Genomic DNA, 27,619 nt, shown 5'->3' with positions numbered 1-27,619 from the left:
ACCCCCAACCTCATGGTTCCTAGTCGGATTCGTTAACCACTGCGCCACGACAGGAACTCCCTGGATATATTTTGATGATAAGAGTCAACAGGATTTCCTAACAGATAGGACATGGGTTATAAGAATAAAAGGAGTTAAAATTATTTCCAAGGTTTTTGTCATAAGCAGCGGAAAGGAAAGAGTTGCCACATACTGAAATAGGACAGACTGGCAGGAAAAGTAGGTTGGGGGGAGATTTACTTTTGGACATATTAAGGCCATTTTGATAACCAGGTGGATGTGTTGAATAGACAGCTGGGTGTATGAATCTGAAGTTCAAAAGCTAGCCCCAGGCTAGACATAAAAACTAGGGATATATCAACATATAGATTTCTTTTAAAATTATGAAACTAGATGAAATCACAATTAAGAGGAGTTCCCATGGTGTCGCAGCGGAAATGAATCCAACTAGGAACCATGGGGTTGCGGGTTCGATCCCTGGCCTTGCTCTGTGGGTTAAGGATCCGGCATTGCCGTGAGCTGTGGTGTAGGTTTCAGACAAGGCTTGGACCTGGCATTGCTGTGGCTCTGGCATAGGCCGGCAGCAACAGCTCCGATTAGATCCCTAGGCTGGGAACCTCCATATGCCGTGGGTGCCTAGAAAGGCAAAAAGACAAAAAAAAAAGACAAAAAAAAAGAAATCACAATTAAGAGAGAATGGATAGAAAAGAGGTATACATGTACTGAGTCTTGGGGGGCACACAAAGATTTAGAACTCTGGTTGATGAGAAATCAATTGGATGAGAAGAAACAGCCATTGAGGTAGGAGGAGAAAAGAAGAGGAAGGTGGCACAGGGGGAGGAGGAGGAGAAGGTGCATCCTGGGAGCCAAACGAAAAAAGTATTTTAGGGAAGAAAAAATGATCACTTGGGTCAAAGGCTGTTGAACAAATAAGATGAGAAATGAGAAGTGACAATTGAATTGAGCAACTTGGAAGTTGATAAGAATGGCTTAGTAGAATGGCAGGAGTGAACGAAAATGGTAAGAGAAAAATGGGAGACAGACAGTAAGTACAGACACTTTTTTTTTTTTTTTTTGGTCTTTTTAGGGCCATACCCAAAGCATATGGAGGTTCCCAGGCTAGGGGTCTAATTGGAGTTGTAGCCTCCGGCCTACGCCACAGCCACAGCAACGCCAGATCCCAGCCGCGTCTGCAACCTACACCACAGCTCACGGCAACGCTGGGTCCTTAACCCACTGAGTGAGGCCACGGATCGAACCCTCAATCTCATGGGTCCTAGTCGGATTCTTTTCTGCTGTGCCAGGACAGGGGATGGTGGAAGACGGTTGACGACGACTACTTCCTCTTACTTTTTAGGTCACAAAAAAGCTGAGTAGTTTATTTAGTGTACTTAATAGGTCAAAAGTGCTTTTGATACTTGATTCAAGTATCAGTAGTAGATGAAACAGAGATGCCTGATATAAGAGAGGTGATGATGCCAGATTTCTAGGAGAAAAGTCTTTTAAAAAATATTTCTTAAAGTTTTTTTTTTTGTCTTTTTGCGATTTCTTGGGCCGCACCCTCAGCATATGGAGGTTCCCAGGCTAGGGGTCGAATCGGAGCTGTAGCCTCCGGCCTACGCTAGAGCCACAGCAACGCGGGATCCAAGCCGAGTCTGCGACCTACACCACAGCTCATGGCAACGCCGGATCCGTAGCCCTGTAACCCACTGAGCAAGGGCAGGGATCGAACCGACAACCTCATGGTTCCTAGTCGGATTCTTTAACCACTGCGACACGAGGGGAACTCCCTAAAAATATTTCTTAAAGTATTAAAAATGTATACAATCAGAACTCCGTATCCATAGATTCTGCATCCCTGGATTCAAACTTTATGGAAAACATTCAGGGAAGGGGCGAGAATTCTACCACTGAACCACGAATACCTCTACAGATAACATTTGGGAAAAAATTCCAGAAAGTTTCAAAAAGCAAAACTTGAATTTGCCAGCGCCGGCAACTATTTACCTGGCATTTACATTATATTAGGTAGTATAGCAATGTAGAGGTGATTTAAAGTGTAGCGAAGGATGCGCAGAGGTTATATGCAAATACGACACCATTTTATCTAAGGCACTTCAGTTTCAGGGGATTTCAGGAGGGTGGATCCTCAAATCAAGGCTCCTGGGGAAACAACTACCATCTTTCCCAACAATTTCCAAGCTCCGTCTAGCTGGTCCGTGGGTACCCCTTTGACGGGGCCGCAGGAATGTGCACCCATTTCTACGGGCTGAGGGAGGCTCGGCCTCAGAGGGGTGCGCAGTAGGTGGGTGAGCGGTGGGCCTAACGTGGATCTCTGGGGCGGGAAGGTGGCGGAAGGTGGCCGGCTGGGCCCTGAGGGGGTGGAGTAGGGGCCGGCCTCGGTGGGGGTGGGGAGGGCCGCCCTTGGGGGCGGGGTCTGCGGCGGACGAGTGTGCGTCGCCACGCCGGGCGTTTTAAATGCCTGGCGGCCCAGACGTAGCAGCAAAGTCGCTGAGTGCTGGCCTCGGAGCCGGCGGCTTTCCCGCGCTGGTTGAACCCACTTCTCGCGGGATTTCGGTCCCACTAGACGGCCGCTCTCTCCTCGACGCCTCGCAGGCGGGGGTCGCCATGGTTCATTTCTTGCATCCGGGCCTGTCGCCCCGGACCATCGTCCCTCCCGACGCTCAGAAGGATGCCCTAGGTTGCAGCGTGGTGCAGGTGAGCACCCGGGGCCGGGGTCCAGGGCAGGGACGCGAACCCCGGCCGGGAGCGCTGGCTGCCCCCCGCGAGCGCGGCGAGTCGTCGGGTCTGTGTGGAGGCAGTGGTTGGCTGGTCTGACCTACGCGGGAGTAAAGCCTGGAGAGGCTGAGCCCCTGCTGGGCCCTTGTCGCCGGGGAAGTGCACGCCAGAGAGGAGTTTTCTGCCCGGGGCGTCCCAGTCTCAGGGCCGAGCGAGCTGACCTGAGGGGAAGTGGGGCGGGAAAGGTCCTGCCCCGGCGTGACCTTGGGCAAGTCTGCTTCCCCCAGGGTCTCCCATTCTCACCTGTGCCTGACGAGGGCGGCAGCTGTTTGCAGGGCGTTGTAAGTTTAGACGTAAGTGCTACGCATGGCTTTAGGCTTGGCCGGTTGTAGACAGTCACGATGAACACAAATGCCCCACATCTCGACTGTTCTGCGTGCTTAGGGGACGTGTTGCTCCCCAGAGGCTGTGACGTAGCGGTCCTGGGATCGTTAACAGGAAGATATTCTGAGCCCGGTGGCGGGGACCGAAACACCGAAGACCGAAATTCCTTAAATTCCATGTGTTCCTTCTAGGAATGCCTGTTAAACTAAACTCTGAGCAAAATACAAACCAAAAGAGTGTGTATTTGGCACCTACTGGATGTCAAGTATCCCATTTCTAAAGTAATCTCTTGGCTCTTTTTGTAGGCATTGATATTCTCCATTTTACTGGTGTGTCGGGAAATTGAGAACCCTGAAAGTCTGTAGACTTGTTCATGATCTTGAACTTGGCATCAGTTGTTCTGAGGTCAGGCTCCATATTCTCCACCCCTCTTAGAACCCGAAATCTAGTGAATGTTCAACCCTCAATCAGTACCAGGGGGAAAAATATTCTGATTTGAGATTGAAGTTTACATAGTAAGGTTGACCTGCAGGAGATCTAACCTGAAGAGATCTAGTTAGTCTGTATTCCTTTTGGACTCACTTTTTTTTTTTCTTTTGAACTCAGGTTTTTTTTTTTTTTTTTTCCCCCTGGCTTTTTAGGGCCGCAACTGGGGCATATGGAGGTTCCCAGGCTAGGGGGCTAATCGGAGCTACAGCTGCCAGTTTACACTGCAGCAACACCAGATCCTAGCCGTGCGTCTGCGACCTACATCACACCTCACGGCAACGCAGGATCCTTAACCCACTGATTGAGGCCAGGGATCAAACCTGCATCCTCATGGATGCTAGTCAGATTTGTTTCTGCTGAGCCACAATGAGAAGTCCCCCATAATGATTTCTTCTTTGACCCATGGGATATTAAAAGTGTACTGTCTAATTCCCAAACGTTTTGAGATATTCTACATCTTTTTGTTTAGTTGACTTTTTTTCTTCTTCTTCCTTGTTTTTCGTTTTTTCCTTTTCTGCCATCCTGGGCCAGGGATCTGATCTGAGCAGCAGCTGCGACAGCTGCTACACTGCTGGATCCTTTAACCCACTGTGCTAGGCAGGAGATCAAACCTGTGTTTTGGCACTGCAGAGATGCTGCCCCTCCTGTTGTACCACAGCGGGAACTCCTTAATTGACTTCAGATGCAAATGCAATGACGTTTTTCGGGAACGTACTGTGATGTAAATCCATTTATATTTATTGAGATTTGTTGTATGGCTCAGTTATGCTCTATCTTGGTGCATGTTCATGTGCATTTGAAAGGAATATGTATTCTACAGTTGGGTATACTATTCTATAAATGTTAGATCAAGTTGGTTGATAATGTTTATATAAATCTATATCTATCTATCTATCTATCTATCTATATATATATATATATATTTTTTTTTTTTGGGTGACAACGCCGGGTCCTTAAACTGCTGAACCAAGAGAACTCCCTGTTTATATTATAGAAATGATCTAAACTCTGGGATCTAAACTCTGGGTAGAGATGGATTGGAAAAGGATTAGGAATGGAAGTAGAGAAACTAATTTGAAGGTTTTTGGTATCCTGGCTGTGATAGTGACTTGGATTAGAAATTGTAGGTGAAAAAAAAAAAAAAAAAGAAAGAAATTGTAGGTGGAGGGAGTTCCTGCTGTGGCTCAGGAATCTGACTAGCACCCATGAGGACTCAGGTTCGATCCCTGGCCTTGCTCAGTGGGTTACAGGGCTACGGATCCGGTGTTGCCATGAGCTGTGGTGTAGGTTGCAGACGAGGCTCGGATCCCGTGTTGCTGTGGATCTGGTGTAGGCTGGCAGCTGTAGCTCCTGTTGGACCCCTAGCTTGGGTACCTCCGTATGCCACAGGAGCGGCTCTAGAAAAGGCAAAAAAAAAAAAAAGGAAATCGGTAGTGGAACTAGAAAGAAAGGGATGGACTAGAAATTTATTTGAGAGGTTTAACAGTCATATAGCAGGAAACAAATGACCCATTCAGAAGAGGGATAATTTAACGAGGTACGATTTTTTTCTGTCTCCCCTCCCCAAGCATGTAGAAGTTCTCAGGCCAAGAATTGAACCCCTGCCACAGCAGTAACTTGAGCCACTGCAGTGACAATGCCAGAACCTTAACTCGCTTAGCCACAAAGGGACTCCCTAATGAGAGTTTAGTTAAGGGACTACTTTCAAAGATGAAGGAGATCTTTGGAAAACCACAACGATGTACTACTACATGTCCAGTAACAGCAGCTATTGATACTCCTAGGCCCAGAGGAACCCCCAGAAGGAATGTCTTGGCTCATCTGGGCTGCAGTAACAAAAATACAACAGAAATTTATTTATCACAGTTCTGAAAGATAGGAAGTTTAAGATCAAGGTACTGGCAGAATTTGGTGTCTGGTGAGAGCCCACTTCCTGGTTCATAGACATCTTTTTGCTGTGTTCTGTATGGCAGACGTGACAAGGGAGCTCTTAGAGGTCTATCTTAAACAGACACTAATAATTCCATTCATGAGGGCTTCACCATCATAATCTAATCACTTCATAAGGAGTCCTCTCTCCCAACACCATCAAGGTAAAGGTTGATTTCAACATAAGAATTTCGGAAGAATGCAAACATTTACAGGACTGATTTGGATGACATAGCCAGCCCAAGGTGTACCTTAAAATAGAAGGAACTAGAGAAATACCTCTAGTGGGTTGTACCCCCCCAAAAAAAACATATGTCCAAGTCTTAACCCTTGGAACCTGTGAATTTGACCTATCTGTATTTGTAGATAGTGTCTTTGCAAATGTAATTAAGTTGAGGATGTTGATGAAATCATCTGGTCTGTCCTTAATTTTAGGGTGGCCTCTAAATCCAGTGGCTTATAGTATCTTTATAAGATAATGGGGCACAGATTTGAAACCTAGAGATACGGGGAGGAAACCCACTTGAAGATTAGAGTTATGCTGTTACAAACCAAGTAAAGCCAGTAGCCCCTAGAAGCTAATAAAATAAGGATTCTTCACTAGAGCCTTTAGAGGGAGAAGGGCCCTGCTCATTCATACCTTGATTTTTGGACTTCTCTTCTTAAGGACTGTGAGAGAATAAGTTTCTCTTGTTTTTAGACACCAATGTAGTGGTACTTTGTTATAGCAACACTAATATATGTTCCAACTTTTGAGGGTTTCATGTTGTCAGAAACAAACTGACAACCAGGGAGTTCCTGTTGTGCCCCAGCAGAAAAGAATCCGACTAGGAACCATGAGGTTGTAGGTTCAATCCCTGGCCTTGGTCAGTGGGTTAAGGATCCGGTGTTGCTGTGAGCTGTGGTGTAGACCAGCAGCCGTAGCTCCGATTCAACCCCTAGCCTGGGAACCTCATATGCCTCGGTGCGCCCTAAAACCACCCCCCCAAAAAAAGAAAACCAACTGACAACCAGAAGGCAAGGGAATCCATTTATAGGCTGCACAGAAGTCACCTCAGGAGTAGAGAGCAAAGTGGAGAAGACTAAGGCATGGGTCTGGTGGGAGGTAGGAAGGCAAATGGACGGTGTCCGGCACAGGTAGAACCAGTAGGATTTGCTAGTGTGTCGGGTGTGTGCTTAGTGGGGGGTGTTGATTAAGGCTAAGGAAATGTCAGTAAAGATTGAGCAGCTGAATCACCGTGATTCTGTTTACTGAGTAGGAAGACTGGGGAAGTTCAGTTCTGTACGTGGTGAGTTTGAGATATTTGTGACGAGTAGATATGTCAGGAAGGCAACTGGTTATCTAATATTGTGGCTTAAAGAGAAGTTGCACATGGAGATAATAATCTAGAATTCAGGGGGAGAATGGCCCTGCTTAGACCTTGATTTTTGGACTTTGGTCCTTCAGAACCATGAGAGAATACATTTCTATTGTTTTTTAGCCACCAATTTTGTTGTAATTTGTTCCAGCAACACTAAATGCATTCTAACAAAGTATTTTTGGGGGTTTGTTTGCTAGGAGGAGGCATCTCCCTACTCTTTGGTCAACATCTGCCTGAACGTCCTGGTTGCTAACCTGGAGAAATTGTGTTCTGAAAGACCTGATGGAACACTTTGCCTTCCGGAACACTGGAGTTTCCCTCAGGAATTAGCTGACCGATTGGTTGGGGTAATGACCTGGCAAGGTAAACCTGTGTACTCTCACAGCACTTTTGAAAAGCACTTTCATATGTAATTCTTGTTTTGCTTCTTTCTCAGAACAACCTTGGTGAGAAATATAGAAGTCATTCCCGTTTAATGTGGGATTCTCGAGATCTTTCTCAGATCTCTTGATGGAAATTGTCTTGCTTCTAGGACTGCCCTGCTCTTGTTTGCCCAGCAGAGTGAAGATGATGGAGAACTAAGTTATCACTCATCTGCTTTCCACCTTCTGAAATACTGTTGCTTCAGTCTCATCTCTCTCTCTCTCTCTTTTTTTTTTTCTTTTTAGGGCCCCACTGGGGCATATGGAGGTTCCCAGGATCCAAGCCGAGTCTGTGACCTACACCACAGCTCACAGCAACACTGGACCCTTAACCCACTGAACAAGGCCAGGGATCGAACCCACAACCTCCTGGTTCCTAGTTGGCTTCGTTTCCGCTGTGCCGTGATGTGAGCTCCTCATTTTTAGGGGGGCAGGGGGGCGGTACCCACTGCATGCAGAAATTCTCAGGCCAGGTATAAAACCCAGGCACAACACCTCCCTGAGCCACAGCAGTGACAGTGCTGGATCCTCAACCTGCTAAACCACCAGGGACCTCCATGATCTCCCATTCTTTTCATTGTGAATATGAGCCTTTAAAATTTTTTCCTTTACCTGCCATCGTAGTATAGAGCTTTCAAAGAGCTATGTAAAAAACTTTGTTGTTTATTCTCTTTGGAGAAGTCTATATTCAGATCTTTTGCCTATTTCTTGTTAGGTTATTGGTCTTATTATTGAGTTGTGAGATATAGATATAAGTCCTTCATCAGTTACTGGCTTATTTTTTCTCATTCTAGATTGTCTTTTCGCCTTGTTGATAATACTTTTTTTTTGTCTTTTTGGGGCCGTACCCTCAGCATATGGAAGTTCTCAGGGTAGGGGTCAAATCAGAGCTACATCTGCTGGCCTACGCCACAGCCACAGCAATGCCAGGTCTGCGACTCACGGATCGAGGGAAGGGGGTTTGAGCCTGCATCCTCATGGATAGTAGATTCGTTTCCACTGAGCCACACGGGAACTCCTATTGATAGTGTCTTTTGACTCACAAAAGTTTGTTTGTTCGTTTGTTTTCTTTTTTGCCACGCAGAGGGATATGTAGTTCTCTCGCCAGGGATCAGATCCTGGCCACAGTTGCAGCCTGCACCACAGCTGTAGCAATGCTGGATCCTTAACCCACTGTGCTGGGCCACAGATTGAACCTGTCTGTGTCCCAGCGCTCCAGAGATTCTGTTGATCCACTTATGCCATAGTGGGAACTCATAGTAAGTTTTTAATTTTGTTGAAGTCCAGTCTATCTTTTGTTACTTAGGCTTTTGGTGTAATATCTGAGAATCCATTTCCAAGTCCTAAGGATTTTACACGTATATTTTCTTCTAAGAGTTTCATTGTTTTCATTCTTTTTTTTTTGGCTTTTTAGGGCCGCACCTGTGGCATATAGAGGTTCCCAGGCTAGGGGTCCAGTTGGAGATAGAGCCACTGGCCTACACCCCAGCCATAGCAACGCCAGATCTGAGCCGCATCTGCGACCTACACCACAGCTCACGGCAATGCTGGATCCTCAACCCACTGAGCAAGGCCAGAGATCAAACCCGCAACCTCATGGTTCCTAGTCGGATTCGTTTCTACTGTGCCACAATGGGCACTCTTGTTTTCATTCTTCTATGTAGTAGTTTGTTCCACTTTGAGTTAATTTTTGGCATGACGTGTAAGGGACCAGCTTCATTATTTGCGTGTGATTATACAGTTGTCCCAGCACTATTTGTCGAAAAGACTATACTTTTCCTGTTGAATGGTCTTGGCATTCTGTTGAAAATCAGTTGACCATAGATGCATGTTTGTTTGTTTTTTTTTAATACTCTGAATTCTATTCCATTGACCAATATGTGTCTGTCCTTATGTCAGTACCAAGTATCTTGATTATCATTGCTTTGTAGTAAGTTTTGAAATCGGAGAGTGTGAATCTTCTTTGTTCATCTTTTTCAGGATTTTTTTTGGTTATTCTGTGTCCCTCTGGTTCCATATGAATTTTAGAATTGGCTTGTCAGTTTCTGCAAAGAATCCAGATGGGATTTGAATAGGAATTGCATCAAATATGTATCAATTTGCGGAATATTGCCCTCTTAACAGTATTAAGTCTTTTGCTCCAGGAATATGGTGTCTTTGTATTTATTTAGATTGTCGTTAATTATGTTCACCAATATTTTGCCACCTTAGCAATCTGAAATCTAGAGTTCAGTGGCTCAGTGCTAATGAACCCAATTGGTACCCAAGAGGATGTGGGTTTGATCCCTGGCCCTGCTCAGTGGATTAAGGGTCCAGTGTTGCTGTGAGCTGTGGTGTAGGTCACAGATGAGGCTTGGATCTGGTGTTGCTGTTGCTGTGGCATAGGCTAGAAGCTGCAACTCCAGTTCTACCCCTAGCCTGGGAACTTCCATAGGCCAAGGATTCAACCCTAAAAAGAAAAAAACCCATCTGAAATCCTTAGTACATGAACATGGGAGATCCTTTATATTTATTTAGAGTAGATCTTTAATTTCAGGTATAAATTAACATTATGGGTATAAGTTTACACTTTTGTTAAATTTATTTCCAAGTATTTTACCCTTGTGATGCAATTGCAGAATTGCTTTCTTAATTTCATTTTGTTTTTAGCCACCCTGAAGCATGTGGAGCTCCCAGGCCAGGGAGCCACAGTTGCAGCAACACTGGATCCTTAACCTACTGTGCCAGGCTGGGAATTGAACCTTGAGTCTCAGTGCTCCCAAGACACTGCTGATCACCTTGTACCACAGGGGAGCTTCTTAGTTTCATTTTTGATTGTTCATTTTTAGTGTACAGAAATACAGTCAAATTTTTTTTTTTGGTCTTTTTGCTATTTCTTTGGGCTGCTCCTACAGCATATGGAGGTTCCCAGGCTAGGGGTTGAATCGCTGTAGCCGCCGGCCTACGCCAGAGCCACAGCAACACTAGATCGGATCGAGCCGCGTCTGCAACCTACATCACAGTTCACGGCAACGCCGACTGTTAACCCACTGAGCAAGGCCAGGGATCGAACCGACAACCTCATGGTTCCTAGTTGGATTTGTTAACCACTGCGCCCCGACGGGAACTCCCTAGAAATACAATCAATTTTTTTTTTTTTTGTCTTTTGTCTTTGTTGTTGTTGTTATTTCTTGGGCCACTCCCACGGCATATGGAGGTTCCCAGGCTAGGGGTTGAATCGGAGCTGTAGCCACCGGCCTACGCCAGAGCCACAGCAACGCGGGATCCGAGCCGCATCTGCAACCTACACCACAGCTCACGGCAACGCCGGATCCTTAACCCACTGAGCAAGGGCAGGGACCGAACCCGCAACCTCATGGTTCCTAGTCGGATTCGTTAACCACTGCGCCACGACGGGAACTCCCAATCAATTTTTTAATGTTGATCATATAGTCTGGAAACTTGCTCAATTCATTTATGAGTTCTAGTAGTTGTTTAAGATTTCCTAGACTTTTTTTTTTTTTTTCCTTTTTTCTTTTTAGGGCCGTGTCTGCGGCACATGGAGGTTCCCAGGTTAGGGACTGAATTGGAGCTACAGCTGCCGGCCTACACCACAGCCACGGGAAGGCCAGATCCTTAACCCTCTGAGTGAGGCCAGGGATCGAACCTGCAACTTCATGGTTCCTAGTTGGATTCTTTTCTGCTGCGCCACAACAGGAACTCCTAGACTTTTCTATATACAGGATTATGTCACCTGCAGATGGAAATAGTTTTACTTCTTCCTTCCTAATTTGGATGCCTTTTATTTAATTTTCTTGTCTGACTTCCCTGGCTAGAATCTCAACTACAGTGTTGAAGTATTAAAGCATTCACCCTTGTCTTTTCCTCATTTTAGTGGGAAAGCATTTAGTCTTTTATCATCAAGAACGATGTTAGGGAGTTATGGCTCAGCAGAAATGAATCTGACTAGTATCCATGAGGACAGAGATTCGACCCCCCGCCTCACTTACTGGGTTGAGCATCTGGTATGGCTGTGACTGTGGCATTGGCCAGTGGCTACAGCTCCAATTTGACCCCTAGCCTGGGAATCTCCATATCCCGCAGGTGTGGCCCTCAAAAGAGAGAGGAAAAAAAAAAAAGAATGATGTTAGCTTTGGGTTTTTGTTTTTGTTTTTGTTTTTGCTTTTTTGGTCACCCCGAGGTATATGCAGTTCCCTGGCCAGGAATCCGATCTGTGTCACAGTTATAACCTAGTCAACTACAGCAATGCTGCATCATTAACCCCCTGTACCACTGGGAACTCCCTATTTATGTAAATTTTGATGATTGCTTTCTGACAGGTGTGAGGTGATACCTCATTGTAGTTTTGATGTGCATTTCCCTGATGATTAGGGATGTTGAGCATCTTTTCATATGTCTTTGGAGAAATGTCTGTTTAGATTTCTGCCCGTTTTTAAATTGAGTTTTTGGTTTTTAGAGCCATACCTGCAGCATATGGAAGTTCCTAGGCCAGGGTCAAATCAGAGCTGCTGCAGCTGTGGGCTCATGTCATGTCACAGCCATAGCACCTTGGGCTCCGAGCCATGTCAGTGACCTACACCACAACTCATGGCAGCGCCAGATCCTTAACCCACTGAGTGGGGCCAGGGATCGAACCCACATCTTCATGGATACCAGTTGGGTTCGTACCCACTGAGCCACAACTGGGAGCTCCCTTTTGCCTCCACCTCCTTTTTTTTTTTTTTTTTGGCAGCCCTGCAGCATGTGGAGTTCCTGGGCCAGGGATCAGAGCTGAGCCTCAGTTGCAGCAATGCTGGTTTATCCTGCCAGATCCTTTATTCAACTGTGCCAGGCCTAGGAACCTGCATCCTGGTGCTGCGGAGATGCTGCTGACCCCATTGTGCCACAGTGGGAACTCTGAGTTGTTTAATTTTTGATACCGAGTTACATGAGCTGTTTATATATGTGCCCTGTGAATGTTTTAGTGGTTGTAGATTTAAGCGGAGTGACCAAAGTGGTATTTCACTCTGCCATGTTGTTAATGTTGTTCCTTCTGCTCTAATTTAATTCTTATTTTCTTTCCTGCTTACTTTGAATTTAATTTGTTCTTTTTCTAGTCTCCTAAGGTGGGAACTTAGATTATTGATTATTGATTTTGGATCATTCTCTTTCTCTTTTATTTTTCCCCACCCCCCTCTTTCTCTTTTTTGACCGCCCTTTGGCACCACCAGATCCTTGATCCACTGGGTTGGGGATCAAACCTTCATCCTGGCACTTCAGAGAGACACCACAGAATCTGTTGGGCCACAGGAGGAACTCTTAGATCATTCTTTCTATCTTTATTTTTATTTTTTGTCTTTTTAGGGCTGCACCCTCGGTATATGGAAGTTCCCTGTTAGGAGTCAAATCCAAGCTGTAGTCACTGGCCTACACCACAGCCACAGCAACGTCAGATCCAAGCTGTGTCTGCAGCCTACACCACAGCTCATAGCAATGCCAGATCCTTAACCCACTGAGCGAGGCCAGGGATTGAACCTTCATCCTCATGGATGCTAGTCAGATTGTTTCTGCTGAACCACAGTGGGAACTCCATTCTCTTGGTTTTAAATACTGTCTCTGTGCTGATTAATTCCAAATGTTTATACCTAAGTCTTTTAGATTTAAAATATATGGAATTGAGACGGCCTTGGCTGACCTTGCAGGGAGTCTTAAAGGTGGAATAACCACTCAGATCTGTGTTAATAAGTTAGGGGATGAGGGCTGGATCTTTCTACCTCCCAACACAGTCTTTGGATGTGAGTTTCCACAGGGAAGTGGTATGATTATGGGTGAAGCAACTCCTCTCAGCTGATGCAGTCTCCGCAGATGAGAGCTGTCACTTGGTGGCGCTCCCAGCTGCTCAAGTAGTAAGTCTTTTAGAAGGTGATCTGGTGTCGCATCCCAGCATCTGATACACTGCCATTTCCCTTCACCTCAAAATGACTTGACCATCTACCTAGTTGTTCAGTGACTTAGGAGTAATTTTTCGTTCCTTTTCCTCTACCCATGATTCTGTTGAAACATTTTCTGCCTTCAAAATATGTATCTCAAGTTCTTTTCCTCCTAGCCCCTGTCATGACACTTTTCTCTTTTCTTTTGCCCTGGTCTCCCAAGTGGTTTCCTTACCTCCGCTTTACCCCTTACACAGCAGAGAACAGTCTATTATATGTTAATCAGATCTGTCTACACCTCTGCCACCCTTTAAAGACTTCTCCCTTAACCTGGCCTGCAAGGTCTGAGTCTTACCTCTGTTTCTAACCTGTCAGATGCTGATATCTCCTTCACCAACTGTGCTTCAGCCACACTCTTTTTTTCTCATTTCTCAGGAAAAGCCAAACTGTTTCTGGTATCAGGTTTACAGCTCTTCCCGGTCTGGAATGACAGCCACATTTGCCTTTCACATTCTTTTGGTCTCAGCTTAAATGTCACCTCCCCATACCACACTGAGAGAAGATTCTTGGCCTCCTTCTCTTCCACACTCATGTTATTCTGTATTCTTGTTTGTTTCCTTCAGAACACTTAACTACACTTTTAATGTGAGTAGTATCCAGATGCTTTTCTATTCTTTCCTACCTGTGTTCCCCCTCTCGACTGTAAATACACTCCACGACAGCTGGAGCTGTGTCTGTCTCATTCACCGTTCTCAGCATGGGGCATAGCACGTTCAATACCTTGAACACTCAGTAGTTGTTGAATAAATGTATGAATGAATGTCATAAGTTCCTCCTCCAAGTCTTAAGTGTAGGGGTTTCTTTTTTCCTGTCAGTAACACAACTCAACTCAGATGGGAACCTGCGCATCAGCTTCGACATCTTTTCCCCTCAGTTCTTTCCGCCGGTCCAATCAGCTACCATGTTCTGTCAGTTTAGACTTTCATCTCTCATCATTAAAATCATTAATTGAGTTCTCTTGTGACACAGCATGTTAAGGATCTGGTGTTGTCACTGCAGCAGCTTGGGTCATGGCTGTGGCACAGGTTTGATCCTTAGCCTGGTAATTTCCACATGCCTTTGGCATGGCCCTCCTCCCGCCAAAAAAAATCGTTAATAATCTCTTGCCCCATTTCACTCTCGTCAAACACCATCCTAAGTCCTTTATATTATCACATAATTGGTCTTTCTAAAAATATATTTATGACTTTTTTTGCTTAAGTTTTTGATTCTTGTTTATAGGGTAAATACCTGTTTCCTAGCTTTGTTTATAGGCTGCATCTGACTTTCACCTTCCTCTCCGCTCATTTCCAGCCGTGCCTCCCCCTGTATGGTATGATCCAGTAGCACTGATCTACTTAGGGTTGTTCTGAATAATCTACTGTTTTGTGCCTGCATGTCTTTGGCACGTTGTTACACTCTTTACCTTCATCCCGGGAGACTGATACTCAGTTTTAAAAACCCTCCTCAAGGAGTTCCCTCTGTGATACAGTGAGATCATTGGCGTCTCTGTAGTGCCAGAACCGAGGTTCAATCCCTGGTCCAGGACAGTGGGTTAAAGGATCCAGAGTTGCCAGCTGCATTGCTGCTTGGATTCAATCCTTGGCCTGGGATTTGACCCCTTGCTTGGGAGCTTCATATGCTGCAGAGTGTCCAAAAAAGGAAAACAAAAACCTTAGTCAATATTAATCTCATCTGTACTAATTCAATACCTGGTACGAATCACTATTACATGTAATACATTATTTTAATCATTGAATTGCCCGACATACTTCCTAAACTGAATTCCTTGTGGTCACAGGTGCCTATTACTTAACACAAGATCTTACACATAGAATACACCTATAAATCTCTTCTAAATGAAATCTAGTATAACCCACTCATTTAACAGAGAAGTGAGGGGGTTATAGTAGACAAGGAAATTGAGGCTCAGGGCAGTAAGTGACTCAAAAGGCTACTTTGGGTAATTATTGTAGTGCTGTTTGCATATTATATATGCTATACTCACCTGCTCTTTTTTTTTCTTTCTGTGAACAAGGTTACTGTAGTTAAAACTGTTGGCTCTGGAGTTCAGCGAGTTTTGTTTTTGGCTTTTTTTTTAATTTTTTTTTTTATTTTTAGGGCTGCACCCACAGCATATGGAGGTTCCCAGGCTAGGGGTCTAATCCGAGCTGTAGCAGCTGGCCCACCCCACAGCAACAGCAACGCCAGATCCGAGCCACGTCTGTGATCTGCACCACAGCTCACAGCAATGCTGAATCCTTAACCCACTGAGCAAGGCCAGGGATTGAACCTGCAACCTCCTAGCAGATTCATTTCCGCTGAGCCATGGTTGGGAACTCTGTGGAGTCCCAACAAGTTGTGCTTCTTGATTCTGCCGCACATTTTGACCTTGAGCCAAGTTACTTAACATCTTAAAGCTTCAGGTCCCTTGGCTGTAAGAACAGTAATAAAAACAGTTCCTTTATAGTATTATTGTAAAGAGTAAATGAAATAATCTGAGTAAAGTGTTTAGAACAATGTAAGAGTGAGCAGTAAATGTTATTAGCTTCTGTCAAAATTTATTGGCCACAATGCCTCCTGGAAAAGGTATGAGATATAGTTGTTATTACAAGCTGGTTCTGGTTCTCTTATAGGCAAGCTGACTGATAAAACAGCAAGCATTTTCCAAGGCACCCAAATGAAACTGAAGCTGGTCAATATTCAGAAAGCTCAGATCACTACAGCTGCATTCATAAAAGCCTTCTGCCATCACAAACTCATTGAACTGGATGCTACGGCAGTACACACTGACCTCCCAATCCCAGACATCCTAAGTGGGCTCTGCAGCAATGGGTGGATCCAGCAAAACCTCCGATGTCTCCTGTTGGACTCAGCAAACATCCCTCGAGATTCGAGACGGTTGTTCTTTGGACAGCTCACTGGTCTTCGAATTTTAAGTGTGTTCAATGTTCGTTTTCATACTGAAGACCTGGCAAATGTCTCTCAGTTACCCAAACTGGAAAGCTTGGATATCTCTAACACCCTGGTCACTAACATCTCTGTGCTCCTCTCCTGTAAGGATCGACTCAAATCTCTCACAATGCACTATCTGAAGTGCCTGACCATGACCAAACCGCAGATCCTTGCAGTCATTAGAGAACTTAAATGTCTGCTTCACCTTGATATTTCTGATCACAGGCAACTCAAGTCAGATCTCGCTTCTCAGTTGCTACAGCAGAAGGATATTCTGCCTCATCTTGTGTCACTGGACATTTCTGGGGGCAGTCGCATCACTGATAGAGCTGTGGAACTGTTCATACAGCAACGGCCTGCAATGCAATTTGTGGGACTGTTGGCTACGGATGCTGGTTATTCTGATTTCTTTTCTACAAAGCAAGGCTTGAGGGTTGGTTTTTATCTGAAATAAATTTGTTTCATTTGTTCAGCACGTTATTAAGCTTCTGTTGTATGTTAGAATCTGTACTAGGCATTAGGGTTACAAAGATAAAAAGTCTTAAGGAGATTAATAATTAAGAATTATTGTGTAGCTACTATGTGGTAGGTTGTGAAAATATAACCTTAAACAAAGTACAGTCCTAGCCTTCACCTCTTCTAGTCTAACGTGATAATGACACATTATCTCCTGTGAGCAAGAGTCATGTAAAATGCCAAGAAGCAAATTAAGTATAGTTAAGAAGGCAGGCGATCAATATGCCTTACACCACTTTTGGTTTAAGTGATAACAAGAAGCAAATTTTTAAGAGTCTTGGAAGTTCCCTAGTGGCCCAGTGAGTTAAGGATCCGACATTGTCGCTGCTGTGGCCTCCATTCGCTGCTGTGATATGGGTTTGATCCTTGGCATGGGAATTTCCACATTCCATGGGCACGGTCCAAAAAAAGCCTTCAGAAAAAGTATTGAACATTACTGGAATACATCTATAGCTTATTGTGGTGCTTTTTAAATTTCTAAAAGGTTTTTTTGGAGTTCCTCTTGTGGCACAGTGGAAATGAATCCAGCTAATATCCATGAGGATGTCAGTTCGATCCCTGGCCTTGCTCGGTGGGTTAGGGATCTGGCATTGCTGTGGCTGTGGTGTAGGCTGGCATTGTATCTCTGATTTGACCCCTAGCCTGGGAACTTCCATATGTTGTGAGTGCGTCCCTTAAAAAGCAAAGAAAAAAAGTTTTTGTTACGGCTGACTTCACTGAACATAATAGTTTCTAGGTCCATCCATGTTGCAAAAAATGCTGGTATTTTGTTCTTTTTAATGGCTGAGTAATATTCCATTGTGCATATGTACCACATCTTGATCTACTCCTCTGTCGATGGACATTTAGGTTGTTTCCATGTCTTGGCTATTGCAAATAGTGCTGCAATGAACATCGGAGTACATGTGTCTTTGCAAGTCGTGGTTTTCTCTGGGTAGATGCTCAGGAGTGGGATTGCTGGATCAAATAGTAGTTCTGTGTTTAGTTTTCTGAGGAATCTCCATACCTCTTTCCACAGTGGTTGCACCAATGTACAATCCCACCAACAGTGTACTAGGGTTCCTTTTTCTCCACACCTTCTCCAGCACTTATTGTTTGTAGATTTTTGGATGATGGCCATTCTGGCTGGTGTAAGATAGTACCTCAGAGTGGTTTTGATTTTCATTTCTCTAATCATGAGTGATGTTGAACATCTTTTCATGTGTTTCTTGGCCATCTGTATGTCTTCTTTGGAGAACTGTCTGTTTAGATCTTTTGCCCATTTTTTTTTTTTGTCTTTTGTTGTTGTTATTGTTGTTGTTGTTGCTATTTCTTGGGCCGCTCTCGCGGCATATGGAGGTTCCCAGGCTAGGGGTTGAATCGGAGCTGTAGCCACCGGCCTACGCCAGAGCCACAGCAACTCGGGATCCGAGCCGCGTCTGCAACCTACACCACAGCTCACGGCAACGCCGGATCGTTAACCCACTGAGCAAGGGCAGGGACCGAACCCGCAACCTCATGGTTCCTAGTCGGATTCGTTAACCACTGCGCCACGACGGGAACTCCTTTTGCCCATTTTTTGATACGCTTGTTTGTTAGATCATCTTTATCTTTTTTCTATATTGGTGCTTAATCTTAGTCCTGTTTACTGCTTTCTTAAAAATGTCTTTCTTTTGTTTCTTGCATTTCTTCTTCTTTCTAAATTTTTATTCAACTCTCTTCTTCCTTGGGTAGTTTTTTTTTTTTTTTTTTTCCTATTTCTTGGGCCGCTCCCTCGGCATATGGAGGTTCCCAGGCTAGGGATTGAATCAGAGCTGTAGCTGCCAGCCTACACCAAAGCCACAGTAACCTGGGATCCGAGCCGCATCTGCAACCTACACCACAGTTTACGGCAACGCCGATTGTTAACCCACTGAGGAAGGCCAGGGATCGAACCGACAGCCTCATGGTTCCTAGTCGGATTCATTAACCACTGCGCCACGATGGGAACTCCTGTAACGTAGTTTTTATGTTTGATATTGGTGTTTTCTTTCCTGGGTTTGTTCTTTTTTTTTTTTTTTTTTTTGGTCTTTTTATGCACATGGAGGTTCTTAGGCTAGGGGTTGCATCTACTGACCTACGCCAAAGCCATAGCAACTCATGATCTGAGCCGAGTCTGTGACCTACACCACAGCTCACGGCAGCACTGGATCCTCAACCCCCTGTGAAAGGCCAGGGATCAAACCTGTGTCCTCATGTGTTCGTTAACCACTAAGCCATGACGGGAACTCTTTTTTTTTTTTTCAAATGGCCACATCAGAGGCATGTGGAAGTTCCAGGCCAGGTATTAAACCTGTACCACAGCTGAGGCAACACCAGATCCCTAGCCCACTGTGCCACAAGGGAACTTCCTTTCCTTAGTTTAATCAACCCTTGTTTTCATCTTTTTGCTGAAGGTATTTTTTTCATACCCCCAAATACTTAGGAATATTTAATTCAGTTTAAAGTGCTGTGTTATAATTTTCTTCTGATTTGTTGTTGATTTGTAAGAAGAATCTTAATAGCCGAAATGTGGTAGATTTCGTTTTTTAGAAAATTTCTTACAGTGTTATGTGGAATTGCTTTGAATCCTTTTATTTCTTGGCATTTAATTGATAGGATTCCTAATTCAAAGGCACTCTTGTCAATTTAGTGATGTTTCTTCAGTGAATGATGTTATTACCGGTCGTGGTGGAATGGGGAAAGGTTTATTTTCCTCTTCATTTTATAAGAATCTGAATTTTACCCCTTTATTGTCTTTTTCTTTATTACCAGGAATGCTGAAAACTGGATCATACCTAATTTTATCTACAGTTTTTGTTGATCTTATGGTTTGGATCAGGAGGGTACCATTATCCTCTAGACCCAAAGTTTATGTATATAGACGTTTTAAGATTATTACTTCAATGGCAGCAAGGAAGAATTATGTTAATTAGTTAATTAATACTAATAAAAATTACCTCCTTTTTCATTTTAGGAATTTTTTTTTTTTTTTTTTGACTGCACCTACACATGCGGAAGTTCCCAGGCCAGGGATTTGCAGTTGCAGCCTGTCCACAGCTGCACTGACACAGGATCCTTAACCCACTGTGCCACAGGGGAACTTCCTCATTTTAGTTATTTTATGTGGTCTTTCTCCTGTCTCTTATTGTCTAGTTTATTCCATATGAGTACTTAGAAGACATGCCCTCATGTTTATTGGGTGTTTGCAAATTTATATGCTACCCATTATTTAGTTGAGGTCTCAATTGTAATGTAGTTGTATATTTAAATCTGGCTCCACCACTTAATTGGTTTGTACATTTAGTAACTTGCATCACCTCTCTGGACCCATCTGTTAAAATAAGGTTGAGGGGAACACTTACTAGAATTATGATTGAATGAAGTCAACTTTGTAAAGGTCTTGAAATAATCAAGTGAACTTCTGTTGTTTCAAACACTTGAAATCCTCTAAAAGCCTGTGCTTGAAGACGAATGGTGAAAATTACTGGTAGCATCTTTGTTTTCTAGGTTGCTGGAGGAGCCAATATGAGTCAGATTTCAGAAGCACTGAGCCGATACAGGAATAGGTCGTGTTTTATGAAGGAAGCCCTCTACAGGCTGTTCACAGAGACGTTTTCGATGCAGGTAACCATGCCTGCTGTTTTAAAGGTAACTACACCTCAGAAATGTAGTTTTTATTATTATTAGTTGGTTCAGTTTAAGTTGGTTCAGTTAAGTTACCTTGAATTCTGTAACTTAGGACTGATTCTACTGTGAGTTAAACTGCCTTTGCAGAGAAAGGAACACAGTGTTAGACTTAAACTGCTGGATCATCTCTTGTTTGAGCATCGAAATCAGTTTGAGTCATTGAAATTTTTGAATTTGGTCTGAGCTAGGGATTATAACACCATGGCACCATTTTTCCTAAAATAGGACTTGATCTAAACATGAATTCACTTTGCTCTAAACGTTGTTTCTTATTTATTGGTTTACTCTATAAAACCTATGATATGGGTTTCTGAAAGAAAACAACAGTATTTCCTATAAGAATAGAACAAAATAACAATAATTGAAGGTAACTGGTCTGCTGTTTAAAGTGTTTTGTGAATAAAGTTATCAGTATTGCTACGGCCAGACTTTGCATTGGTTTACAGAAGGATGAATTTATTTTAAATGTAATTGGAAATGTTAAGTGGTTTGGGAAAGAACGCGGCAGTTATTTAAAATGTAACAAAAATGAAGTCATAATTTGTAATTCTTTGTGGTTCCATAAAAACCATACCAGTTCTTATACCATGAGAGATTAAATTTATTCATAACTTAGAAATGATACTTTATAAAGGAAAAAACTGGATCTTTGTTTCCCATCTGTAAGGAAGAGGTTGAATTAGATGTTCTAATGGTCCTTTTCATATCTAAGACTATATGACTTTTTTTTGAAAATCATATTTGTTTTGCTTTCTCCATATTTATATTGCAGGTGATGGCAATCTAATGAAATCCTCAGAGCAGCTTAGCCATACAGGAAAAAGGCATTTTCTGTAGTAGATTGTATGCCAGGTCTGAGTTCATGCAGCTGTCAAAGTGAGGGGCTCTGGTCTCTTAAAATGGTTCATAAAAGGGTTCATGCTGGTATCAACAGACTGGTCTCTTGAGGTGGGCAGGGAGGATGAATATCCGTATTTGATAGGATAGATCACGTTGTCTCTGAATGCTAGGGCAGGTAGGGTCTATGCTTAGTACAACACCCTTGTTTTACATTTGTTTCTAGGTCTTACACAGTCTGTCTTCTAGTGTCTTTTCTATGTTAGGTTTTACCACTTTGCAAATTCAGATTTCTTCCTCTTATCCTAGTGGATTCATCCCATTATTTTGTCTCTGTGTTTTTCCTAATCACATTTCCCTTCCGGGAATTCCCTCTCCATTCCACCCCCATCTCCATCTCCTGTCCAGATCTTTTCTGAGACCCTGCCTACGTGTTTTCATGTTACATCAGCACTTTATAAATACCTCTTTTTGGTGCTTTTTTCCCTAGCTTCATGCTTTGATACCCTCACAGTGTTATTTATTTGACATCCCTTTTCTGTCATAAGGCTTTTTGCTAAGGAATAGGGTATAAGTGATTCTTGTTTGTGTTCCCTGTAGTGTTTATCATAATGCTTTGGATGGATGGAGGCTCAATAAATGATTGTGAAATCACAAGAGAGGAAATAGAGGTCCAGAGAAAGAAAGTGAGTTACCTAGATTCACATAGCTAGTTGATGGCTGCATTTGGAGTGGAAGATATTGCTGGTGTCCTGAAAAATAAATGCTGAGGATGGGGAAAAATCTGTTACTTTTTGTCTCAATGAGCAAGTATTTTTGACAACTGACGCAAAAAGAAGACCGTGTAAAGATTTCTAATGTTGTCATCTGCCACTAAAAATAAGTTCATCTTCAGCTTGTGGCTATAGGAATGAGGAATCATCCATTGGATTTGCCAGTACAATTCACAGCCAGTGCTTGTGCCCTCAACCTAACACGCCAGGGCCTGGCCAGGGGGATGCCTGTTCGTCTGTTGTCAGAGGTTACCTGTCTACTTTTCAAGGCTCTGAAAAATTTCCCCCATTACCAGCAGGTAATTTTTTAAAGACTTACTTTATTGACGTATAGTTGATGTATAACGTTGTATTAATTTCTGCTGTATAGCTAAGTGATTCAGGTGTACACACACACACACACACACACACACACACACACACACACACACACACACACACACACACATATATACATGCTTTTTCATATCCCTTTCCATTATGTTTTACCACAGGGTATTGAATATACTTCCCTGTACTATAGAGTAGGACCTCGTTTATCCATTCTTTATATAGTAGTTGGCATCTGCTGGTCCCAAACTCCCAGTCCTTCTCTTCCCCACCCTCCCCCTTGGCAGCCACAAGTCTGTTCTCTATGTCTGTGAATCTGTTTCTGTTTTATAGATAACTTCATTTGTGTTAATATTTTAGATTACATGTATGAGTGATATGACATTTGTCTTTCTCTTCCTGACTTCACCTAGTATGATAATGTCTAGGTCCGTACATGTTGCTGCAAGTAGCATTATTTCATTTTTATGACTGAGTAGTATGCCATTGTGTGTGTGTATGTGTGTGTATATACCATATCTTCTTTATCCATTTATTTGTCGATGAACATTTAGGTTGTTTCCATGTCTTGGCTGTTATGAATAGTGCTGCTATGAACATAGGAGTATATGTGTCTTTTTTATTTATAGATTTGTCCAGGTATATGCCCAGGAGTAGCATTGCTGGGTCATTTGGCTCCTCTATAGTTTCCTGAGGAACTTCCATACTGTTTTCCATAGTGGCTGCACCAATTTCCATTCCCAGCCACAATGTAGGAGGGCTCCCTTTTCTCCACACCCCTCTAGCATTTGTTATATGTAGATTTTTTTTTTTTGTCTTTTTGCCTTTTCTAGGGCCTCTCCCCTCGGCATATGGAGGTTCCCAGGCTAGGGGTCTAATTGGAGCTGTAGTCATTGGCCTACGCCAAAGCCAGAGCAACGCAGCAGGATCCGAGCCAAATCTGTGACCTACACCACAGCTCAGGGCAATGCCGGATCCTTAACCCACTGAGTAAGGCCAGGGATCAAACCTGCAACCTCATGGTTCCTAGTCGGATTCATTAACCACTCCTAGATTTTTTTCTTTTTTTTTAGTGATGGCTATTCTGACTGGTGTGAGGTGGTACCTCATTGTAGTTTTGATTGTATTTCTCTAATAATTAACAATGTTGAGCATCTTTTTTTGTGTGTGTGTGTGTGTTTTTGCTATTTCTTGGGCCGCTCCCGCGGCATATGGAGGTTCCCAGGGGTGGGGTCGAATGGGAGCTGTAGCCACCGGCCTACGCCAAAGCCACAGCAACACGGGATCCGAGCTGCGTCTGCAACCTACACCACAGCTCACGGCTATGTTGAGCATCTTTTAATGTGCCTGGTGGTCATCTGTATATCTCCTTTGGAGAAATGTGTATACTTAGGTCTTCTGCCAATTTTTCAACAATTTTTGTTGTTGAGTTGTATGAACTGTATATTTTGAAAATTAAGCCCTTGTTAGTCACATCACTTGCAAATATTTTTTCCCAGTCTGCAGGTTGTCTTTTCATTTTGTTTATGGTTTCCTTTTCTGTACAAGAACTTATAAGTTTGATTAGGTCTCATTTATTTATTTTTACTATCAGGTAATTTAACTTGAATATTTTTGCTATTCATGGCCTTTCAAAGAGATGTTATATTTTTTCTATTCCTATAGCTTTCCTAGGAAAGAAAGAGAAAAGGCCTCCTCTCTGTAAAGGCCTAGTGTAATCCCTACCAGTCATAGGTAGAAGGTGGAAGCTCTGCCATAGAGTTAGATGTGAAATCTGGTAAGGACATTGGTCTTTGACGCGATAGACAAGGCTTGTGATCATTGATTTGGCCCGACAGGCAACTTTCCACACAGATCCTCCTAGGATTCAGGGGGAAAGGAGACTCCCTCTTTGTGCAAAAGGGGAAAGGTGAATGTTACAGAGTTTAATAGTAAGATTAAATGAAGGACTTGGAGAGGAGCAGGTACACCACGAACTCTCACCTTCCAAATGTTAGCAACCTTTATTTAGAGTGGGTATACATTTGCTCAGAATTCTTTTTCTTTATTCCCTTAAAGTTACAGAAGAATTGTCTTCTCTCCTTAACCAATTCCAGGATTCTTGTGGATGTTCCATTTGACAGGCAAGTATAAAATTGGACTATCTGATTAGGGGAGTGTTGACCGCTGTTAACTCTGAGCATCACTGGCTTTGGTTATTGGCCTGGCAAGGACGTGATTAAGTATTTGGGGAAAATATTCTGTTGAGCCTCTTCCATGGATGTGTTTGGAAGTTCTGTGCTTGCACATACTGTCTTCCCCAAATGTCATTCCAGTTCAGGGCAGTGACTACTAAGAACATGGGCTCCCGAAAGTCAAACATCAGTTTAAGTTCTAACCCTTCCATTATTTTTGTGCATAAATTTCTCTTCTTTTATAAAAAACTGACTCTTATGAGGATGAAATATGATGATGTTTGTAACGTGCTTATCCTAGTGCCTGGCATGTAAGTATATAGGCTGTTCTAAATATTAGCCATTCCTTTTGTTATTATTTTATTGATGTTAATTTTTTTTTTTGCTTTTTTGTTTGAACCGCACCTGCGGCATGTGGAGGTTCCCAGGCTAGGGGTCGAATGGGAGCTGTAGCCACTAGCCTACACCATAGCCACAGCAATGCAGGATCCTGGCCGCGTCTGCAACCAGCACCACAGCTCATGGCAATGCCAGATCCTTAACCCACTGAGTGAGGCCAGGGATCGAACCTGCCACCTCATGGTTCCTAGTCTGATTTGTTTCCACTGGGCCATGATGGAAACTCCTATTGATAATAATTAAAAAAAAAAAAATCATAGACTCCAGAGGGATTCCTCTTTTGGCCGTTGTAATCTCTCAGATTCATGAGTTTCAAAACTTTAAAATAATAGTTGCTGCCATTGGGAAAATCAAACATAGTCTGATAAGAACAAAGCCTATGATTTATGGGTGCCAGGTTGTAGGCTAAACCATTCTCAAATCTAATTAAAGTATTACTTAAAATGGGATAATGGTAGGGGGAGTTCCCATTGTGACTCAGTGGTTAACAAATCTGACTAGGAACCATAGGGTTGCGGATTTGATCTCTGGCCTTGCTCAGCGGGCTAAGGATCCAGCGTTGCCGTGAGCTGTGGTGTAGGTTGCAGATGCAGCCAGGATCCAACGTTGCTGTGGCGTAAGCTGGCGGCTACAGCTCCCATTTGACCCCTCCCCTGGGAACCTCCATATGCTTCAGTGTGGCCCTAGAAAAGAGAAAAAGACCAAAAAAAAAAAAATAATAATACAGTAGGGAAGGTAGTCATCTTCCTCATTTAAAAAAGTGTATTTCCACTTTCTTTTGACAAGTTGGAAACCCTCAACTCAGTTTTCATCCCTGTATAGCAGTCATCAGTTGGAGCTGCGTAACAACTGCCCATATGAAAGGGCATGAATTCTATCTAGCTAAGTGATTTGTATGCTGTGGCATTTTTGCACTGTCTGCAATTCAGATTGCAAATGACTGCCTCTTTGGGAGCTTATTTCCCTTTTCAGACCTATCATCATAGAAACTGAGTGCTAAAAAATAAGTTTTTCTTGGAGTTCCCGCAGTGGTGCAGCAGAAACGGATCTGACTAGGAACCATGAGGTGGTGGTCTTGATCCCTGGCCTCGCTCAGTGGGTTAAGGATCCCTCATTGCCGCGAGCTGTGGTGTAGGTTTTGGACGTGGCTTGGATCTGATGTTGCTGTGGCCGTGGCATAGGCTGGCAGCTGTAGCTTCGATTTGACCTGTAGCCTGGGAACCTCCACATGGCACGAGTGCAACCCTAAAAAGCAAAAAAAAAAAGTTTTTCTTAGCTGTGTCCATCTTTGAATCTTGTGTATTTTGCTCATTCCTTTTTTGCAAGCTCTCCTTTCCTCTTCTGGTCGTCTCTTTTTGCCAGATGCTCTTAATTTACATAGCTGGTGCTTTAGAAGACCAAGGCTATTTTTGGTAAAAACAGGATTTCTTAGAGTTCCCGTCAGGGTGCAACGGTTAATGAACCCTATTAGGAACCACGAGGTTGCGGGTTCGATCCCCGGCCTTGCTCAGTGGGTTAAGGATCCGGCGTTGCCGTGAGTTGTGGTGTAGGTCACAGATGCGCCTTGGATCCTGCGTTGGCTGTGGCTGTGGTGAAGGCTGGTGGCTCCAACTCCAACTCCGATTAGACCCCTAGCCTGGGAAACCTCCATATGCTGCGGGTGCAGCCCTAGAAAAAAAAGACAAAACCAAAAAAAACCAGGATTTCTTGGGGAGGCTAAGTGATTTCTTCACTCTTTAAGTACCGTTACAAACTTTATTGTGAGAAAAATACTGTTTTTTAGGTTTGATGCTGCCAAGTTTGTTATGAGATGGCTCTGTAAGCATGAAAACCCCAAGATGCAAACAATGGCAGTGAGCGTCACCTCTATTCTAGCCCTGCAGGTATGTGATTGCTAAATACAAGCTTTCTTTCTCCCTAGTCTTGGTGGAGCTTTGATGGAGATTTAACAATTCATTTTTGGCTTTTTGTTTGCATGTAGCTCTCACCTGAGCAAACTGCACAACTTAAAGAAGAGCTCTTCATGGCAGTTAAGGTAGGTTAATTGTCACTTTTATAATTTTTTTTCAGTAAAAGTAATTTATGAACATATTTTTAAAAATTGAATCATTCTAAAAGGCTTGTAAAATGAACAGTTTGGGGGCGTTCCTGTCATGGCTCAGTGGTAATGAACCTGACTAGGATCCATGAGGATGCGGGTTTGATCCCTGGCCTCGCTCAGTGGGTTAAGCATCCAGCGTTGCTGTGAACTGTGGTGTAGGCCACAGATGCAGCTGAGATTCTGCATGGCTGTGGCTGTGGCGTACGCTAGCAGCCGAGCTCCATTTCAACCCCTAGCCTGGGAACTTCCATATGCTGCGGGTGTGGCCCTAAAAAAACAAAAAGAAACAAACAAAAAAGAACAATTTGGGTTTTTTCTTTTAATGTGTAGATATTTGATTTACTTCAAAAAGTCTTTTTTAGGTATAATGGTCTTTTTTCTTCTCAATGTCTGCCCTCTTGCCTCTCTACCCTGTATTGAATAACTTCTCTTTTCTCCACTGGTATGCAGTGCCACTTTTATCATATATTAAATTCTCATATGTATTTATACCTATTTCTGGATTTTATTCTGTTTGTTTAATTCATATCTGTTTATATGCTTGTATCACACTTTTATTTTCTAGCATTATCCTT

At 43.3% G+C, this 27,619-nt stretch overlaps 1 protein-coding gene across 1 annotated transcript in view; it reads left to right on the top strand.

Annotated features, from left to right (window-relative positions):
• Nucleotides 1-2,561: 2,561 nt before the first annotated feature.
• ZYG11A (zyg-11 family member A, cell cycle regulator) overlaps nt 2,562-27,619 on the top strand; it is a 48,141-nt gene continuing 23,083 nt past the window's right edge. Inside the window, exons 1-8 of the mRNA XM_047792572.1 lie at nt 2,562-2,718; nt 7,100-7,265; nt 15,909-16,660; nt 20,251-20,391; nt 22,163-22,339; nt 24,429-24,493; nt 26,727-26,826; nt 26,925-26,978. Of these exons, the coding sequence (XP_047648528.1) occupies nt 2,629-2,718; nt 7,100-7,265; nt 15,909-16,660; nt 20,251-20,391; nt 22,163-22,339; nt 24,429-24,493; nt 26,727-26,826; nt 26,925-26,978 (1,545 nt within the window). The 5' untranslated portion in view covers nt 2,562-2,628. The remainder of the gene's footprint in view (nt 2,719-7,099; nt 7,266-15,908; nt 16,661-20,250; nt 20,392-22,162; nt 22,340-24,428; nt 24,494-26,726; nt 26,827-26,924; nt 26,979-27,619) is intronic.

Source organism: Phacochoerus africanus, chromosome 8 (assembly GCF_016906955.1).
Source record: "Phacochoerus africanus isolate WHEZ1 chromosome 8, ROS_Pafr_v1, whole genome shotgun sequence".
Classification (NCBI taxonomy): domain Eukaryota; kingdom Metazoa; phylum Chordata; class Mammalia; order Artiodactyla; family Suidae; genus Phacochoerus; species Phacochoerus africanus.
Note: the sequence above shows the minus strand (reverse complement) of the source record. Positions and strands in the feature narration are given on the sequence as shown.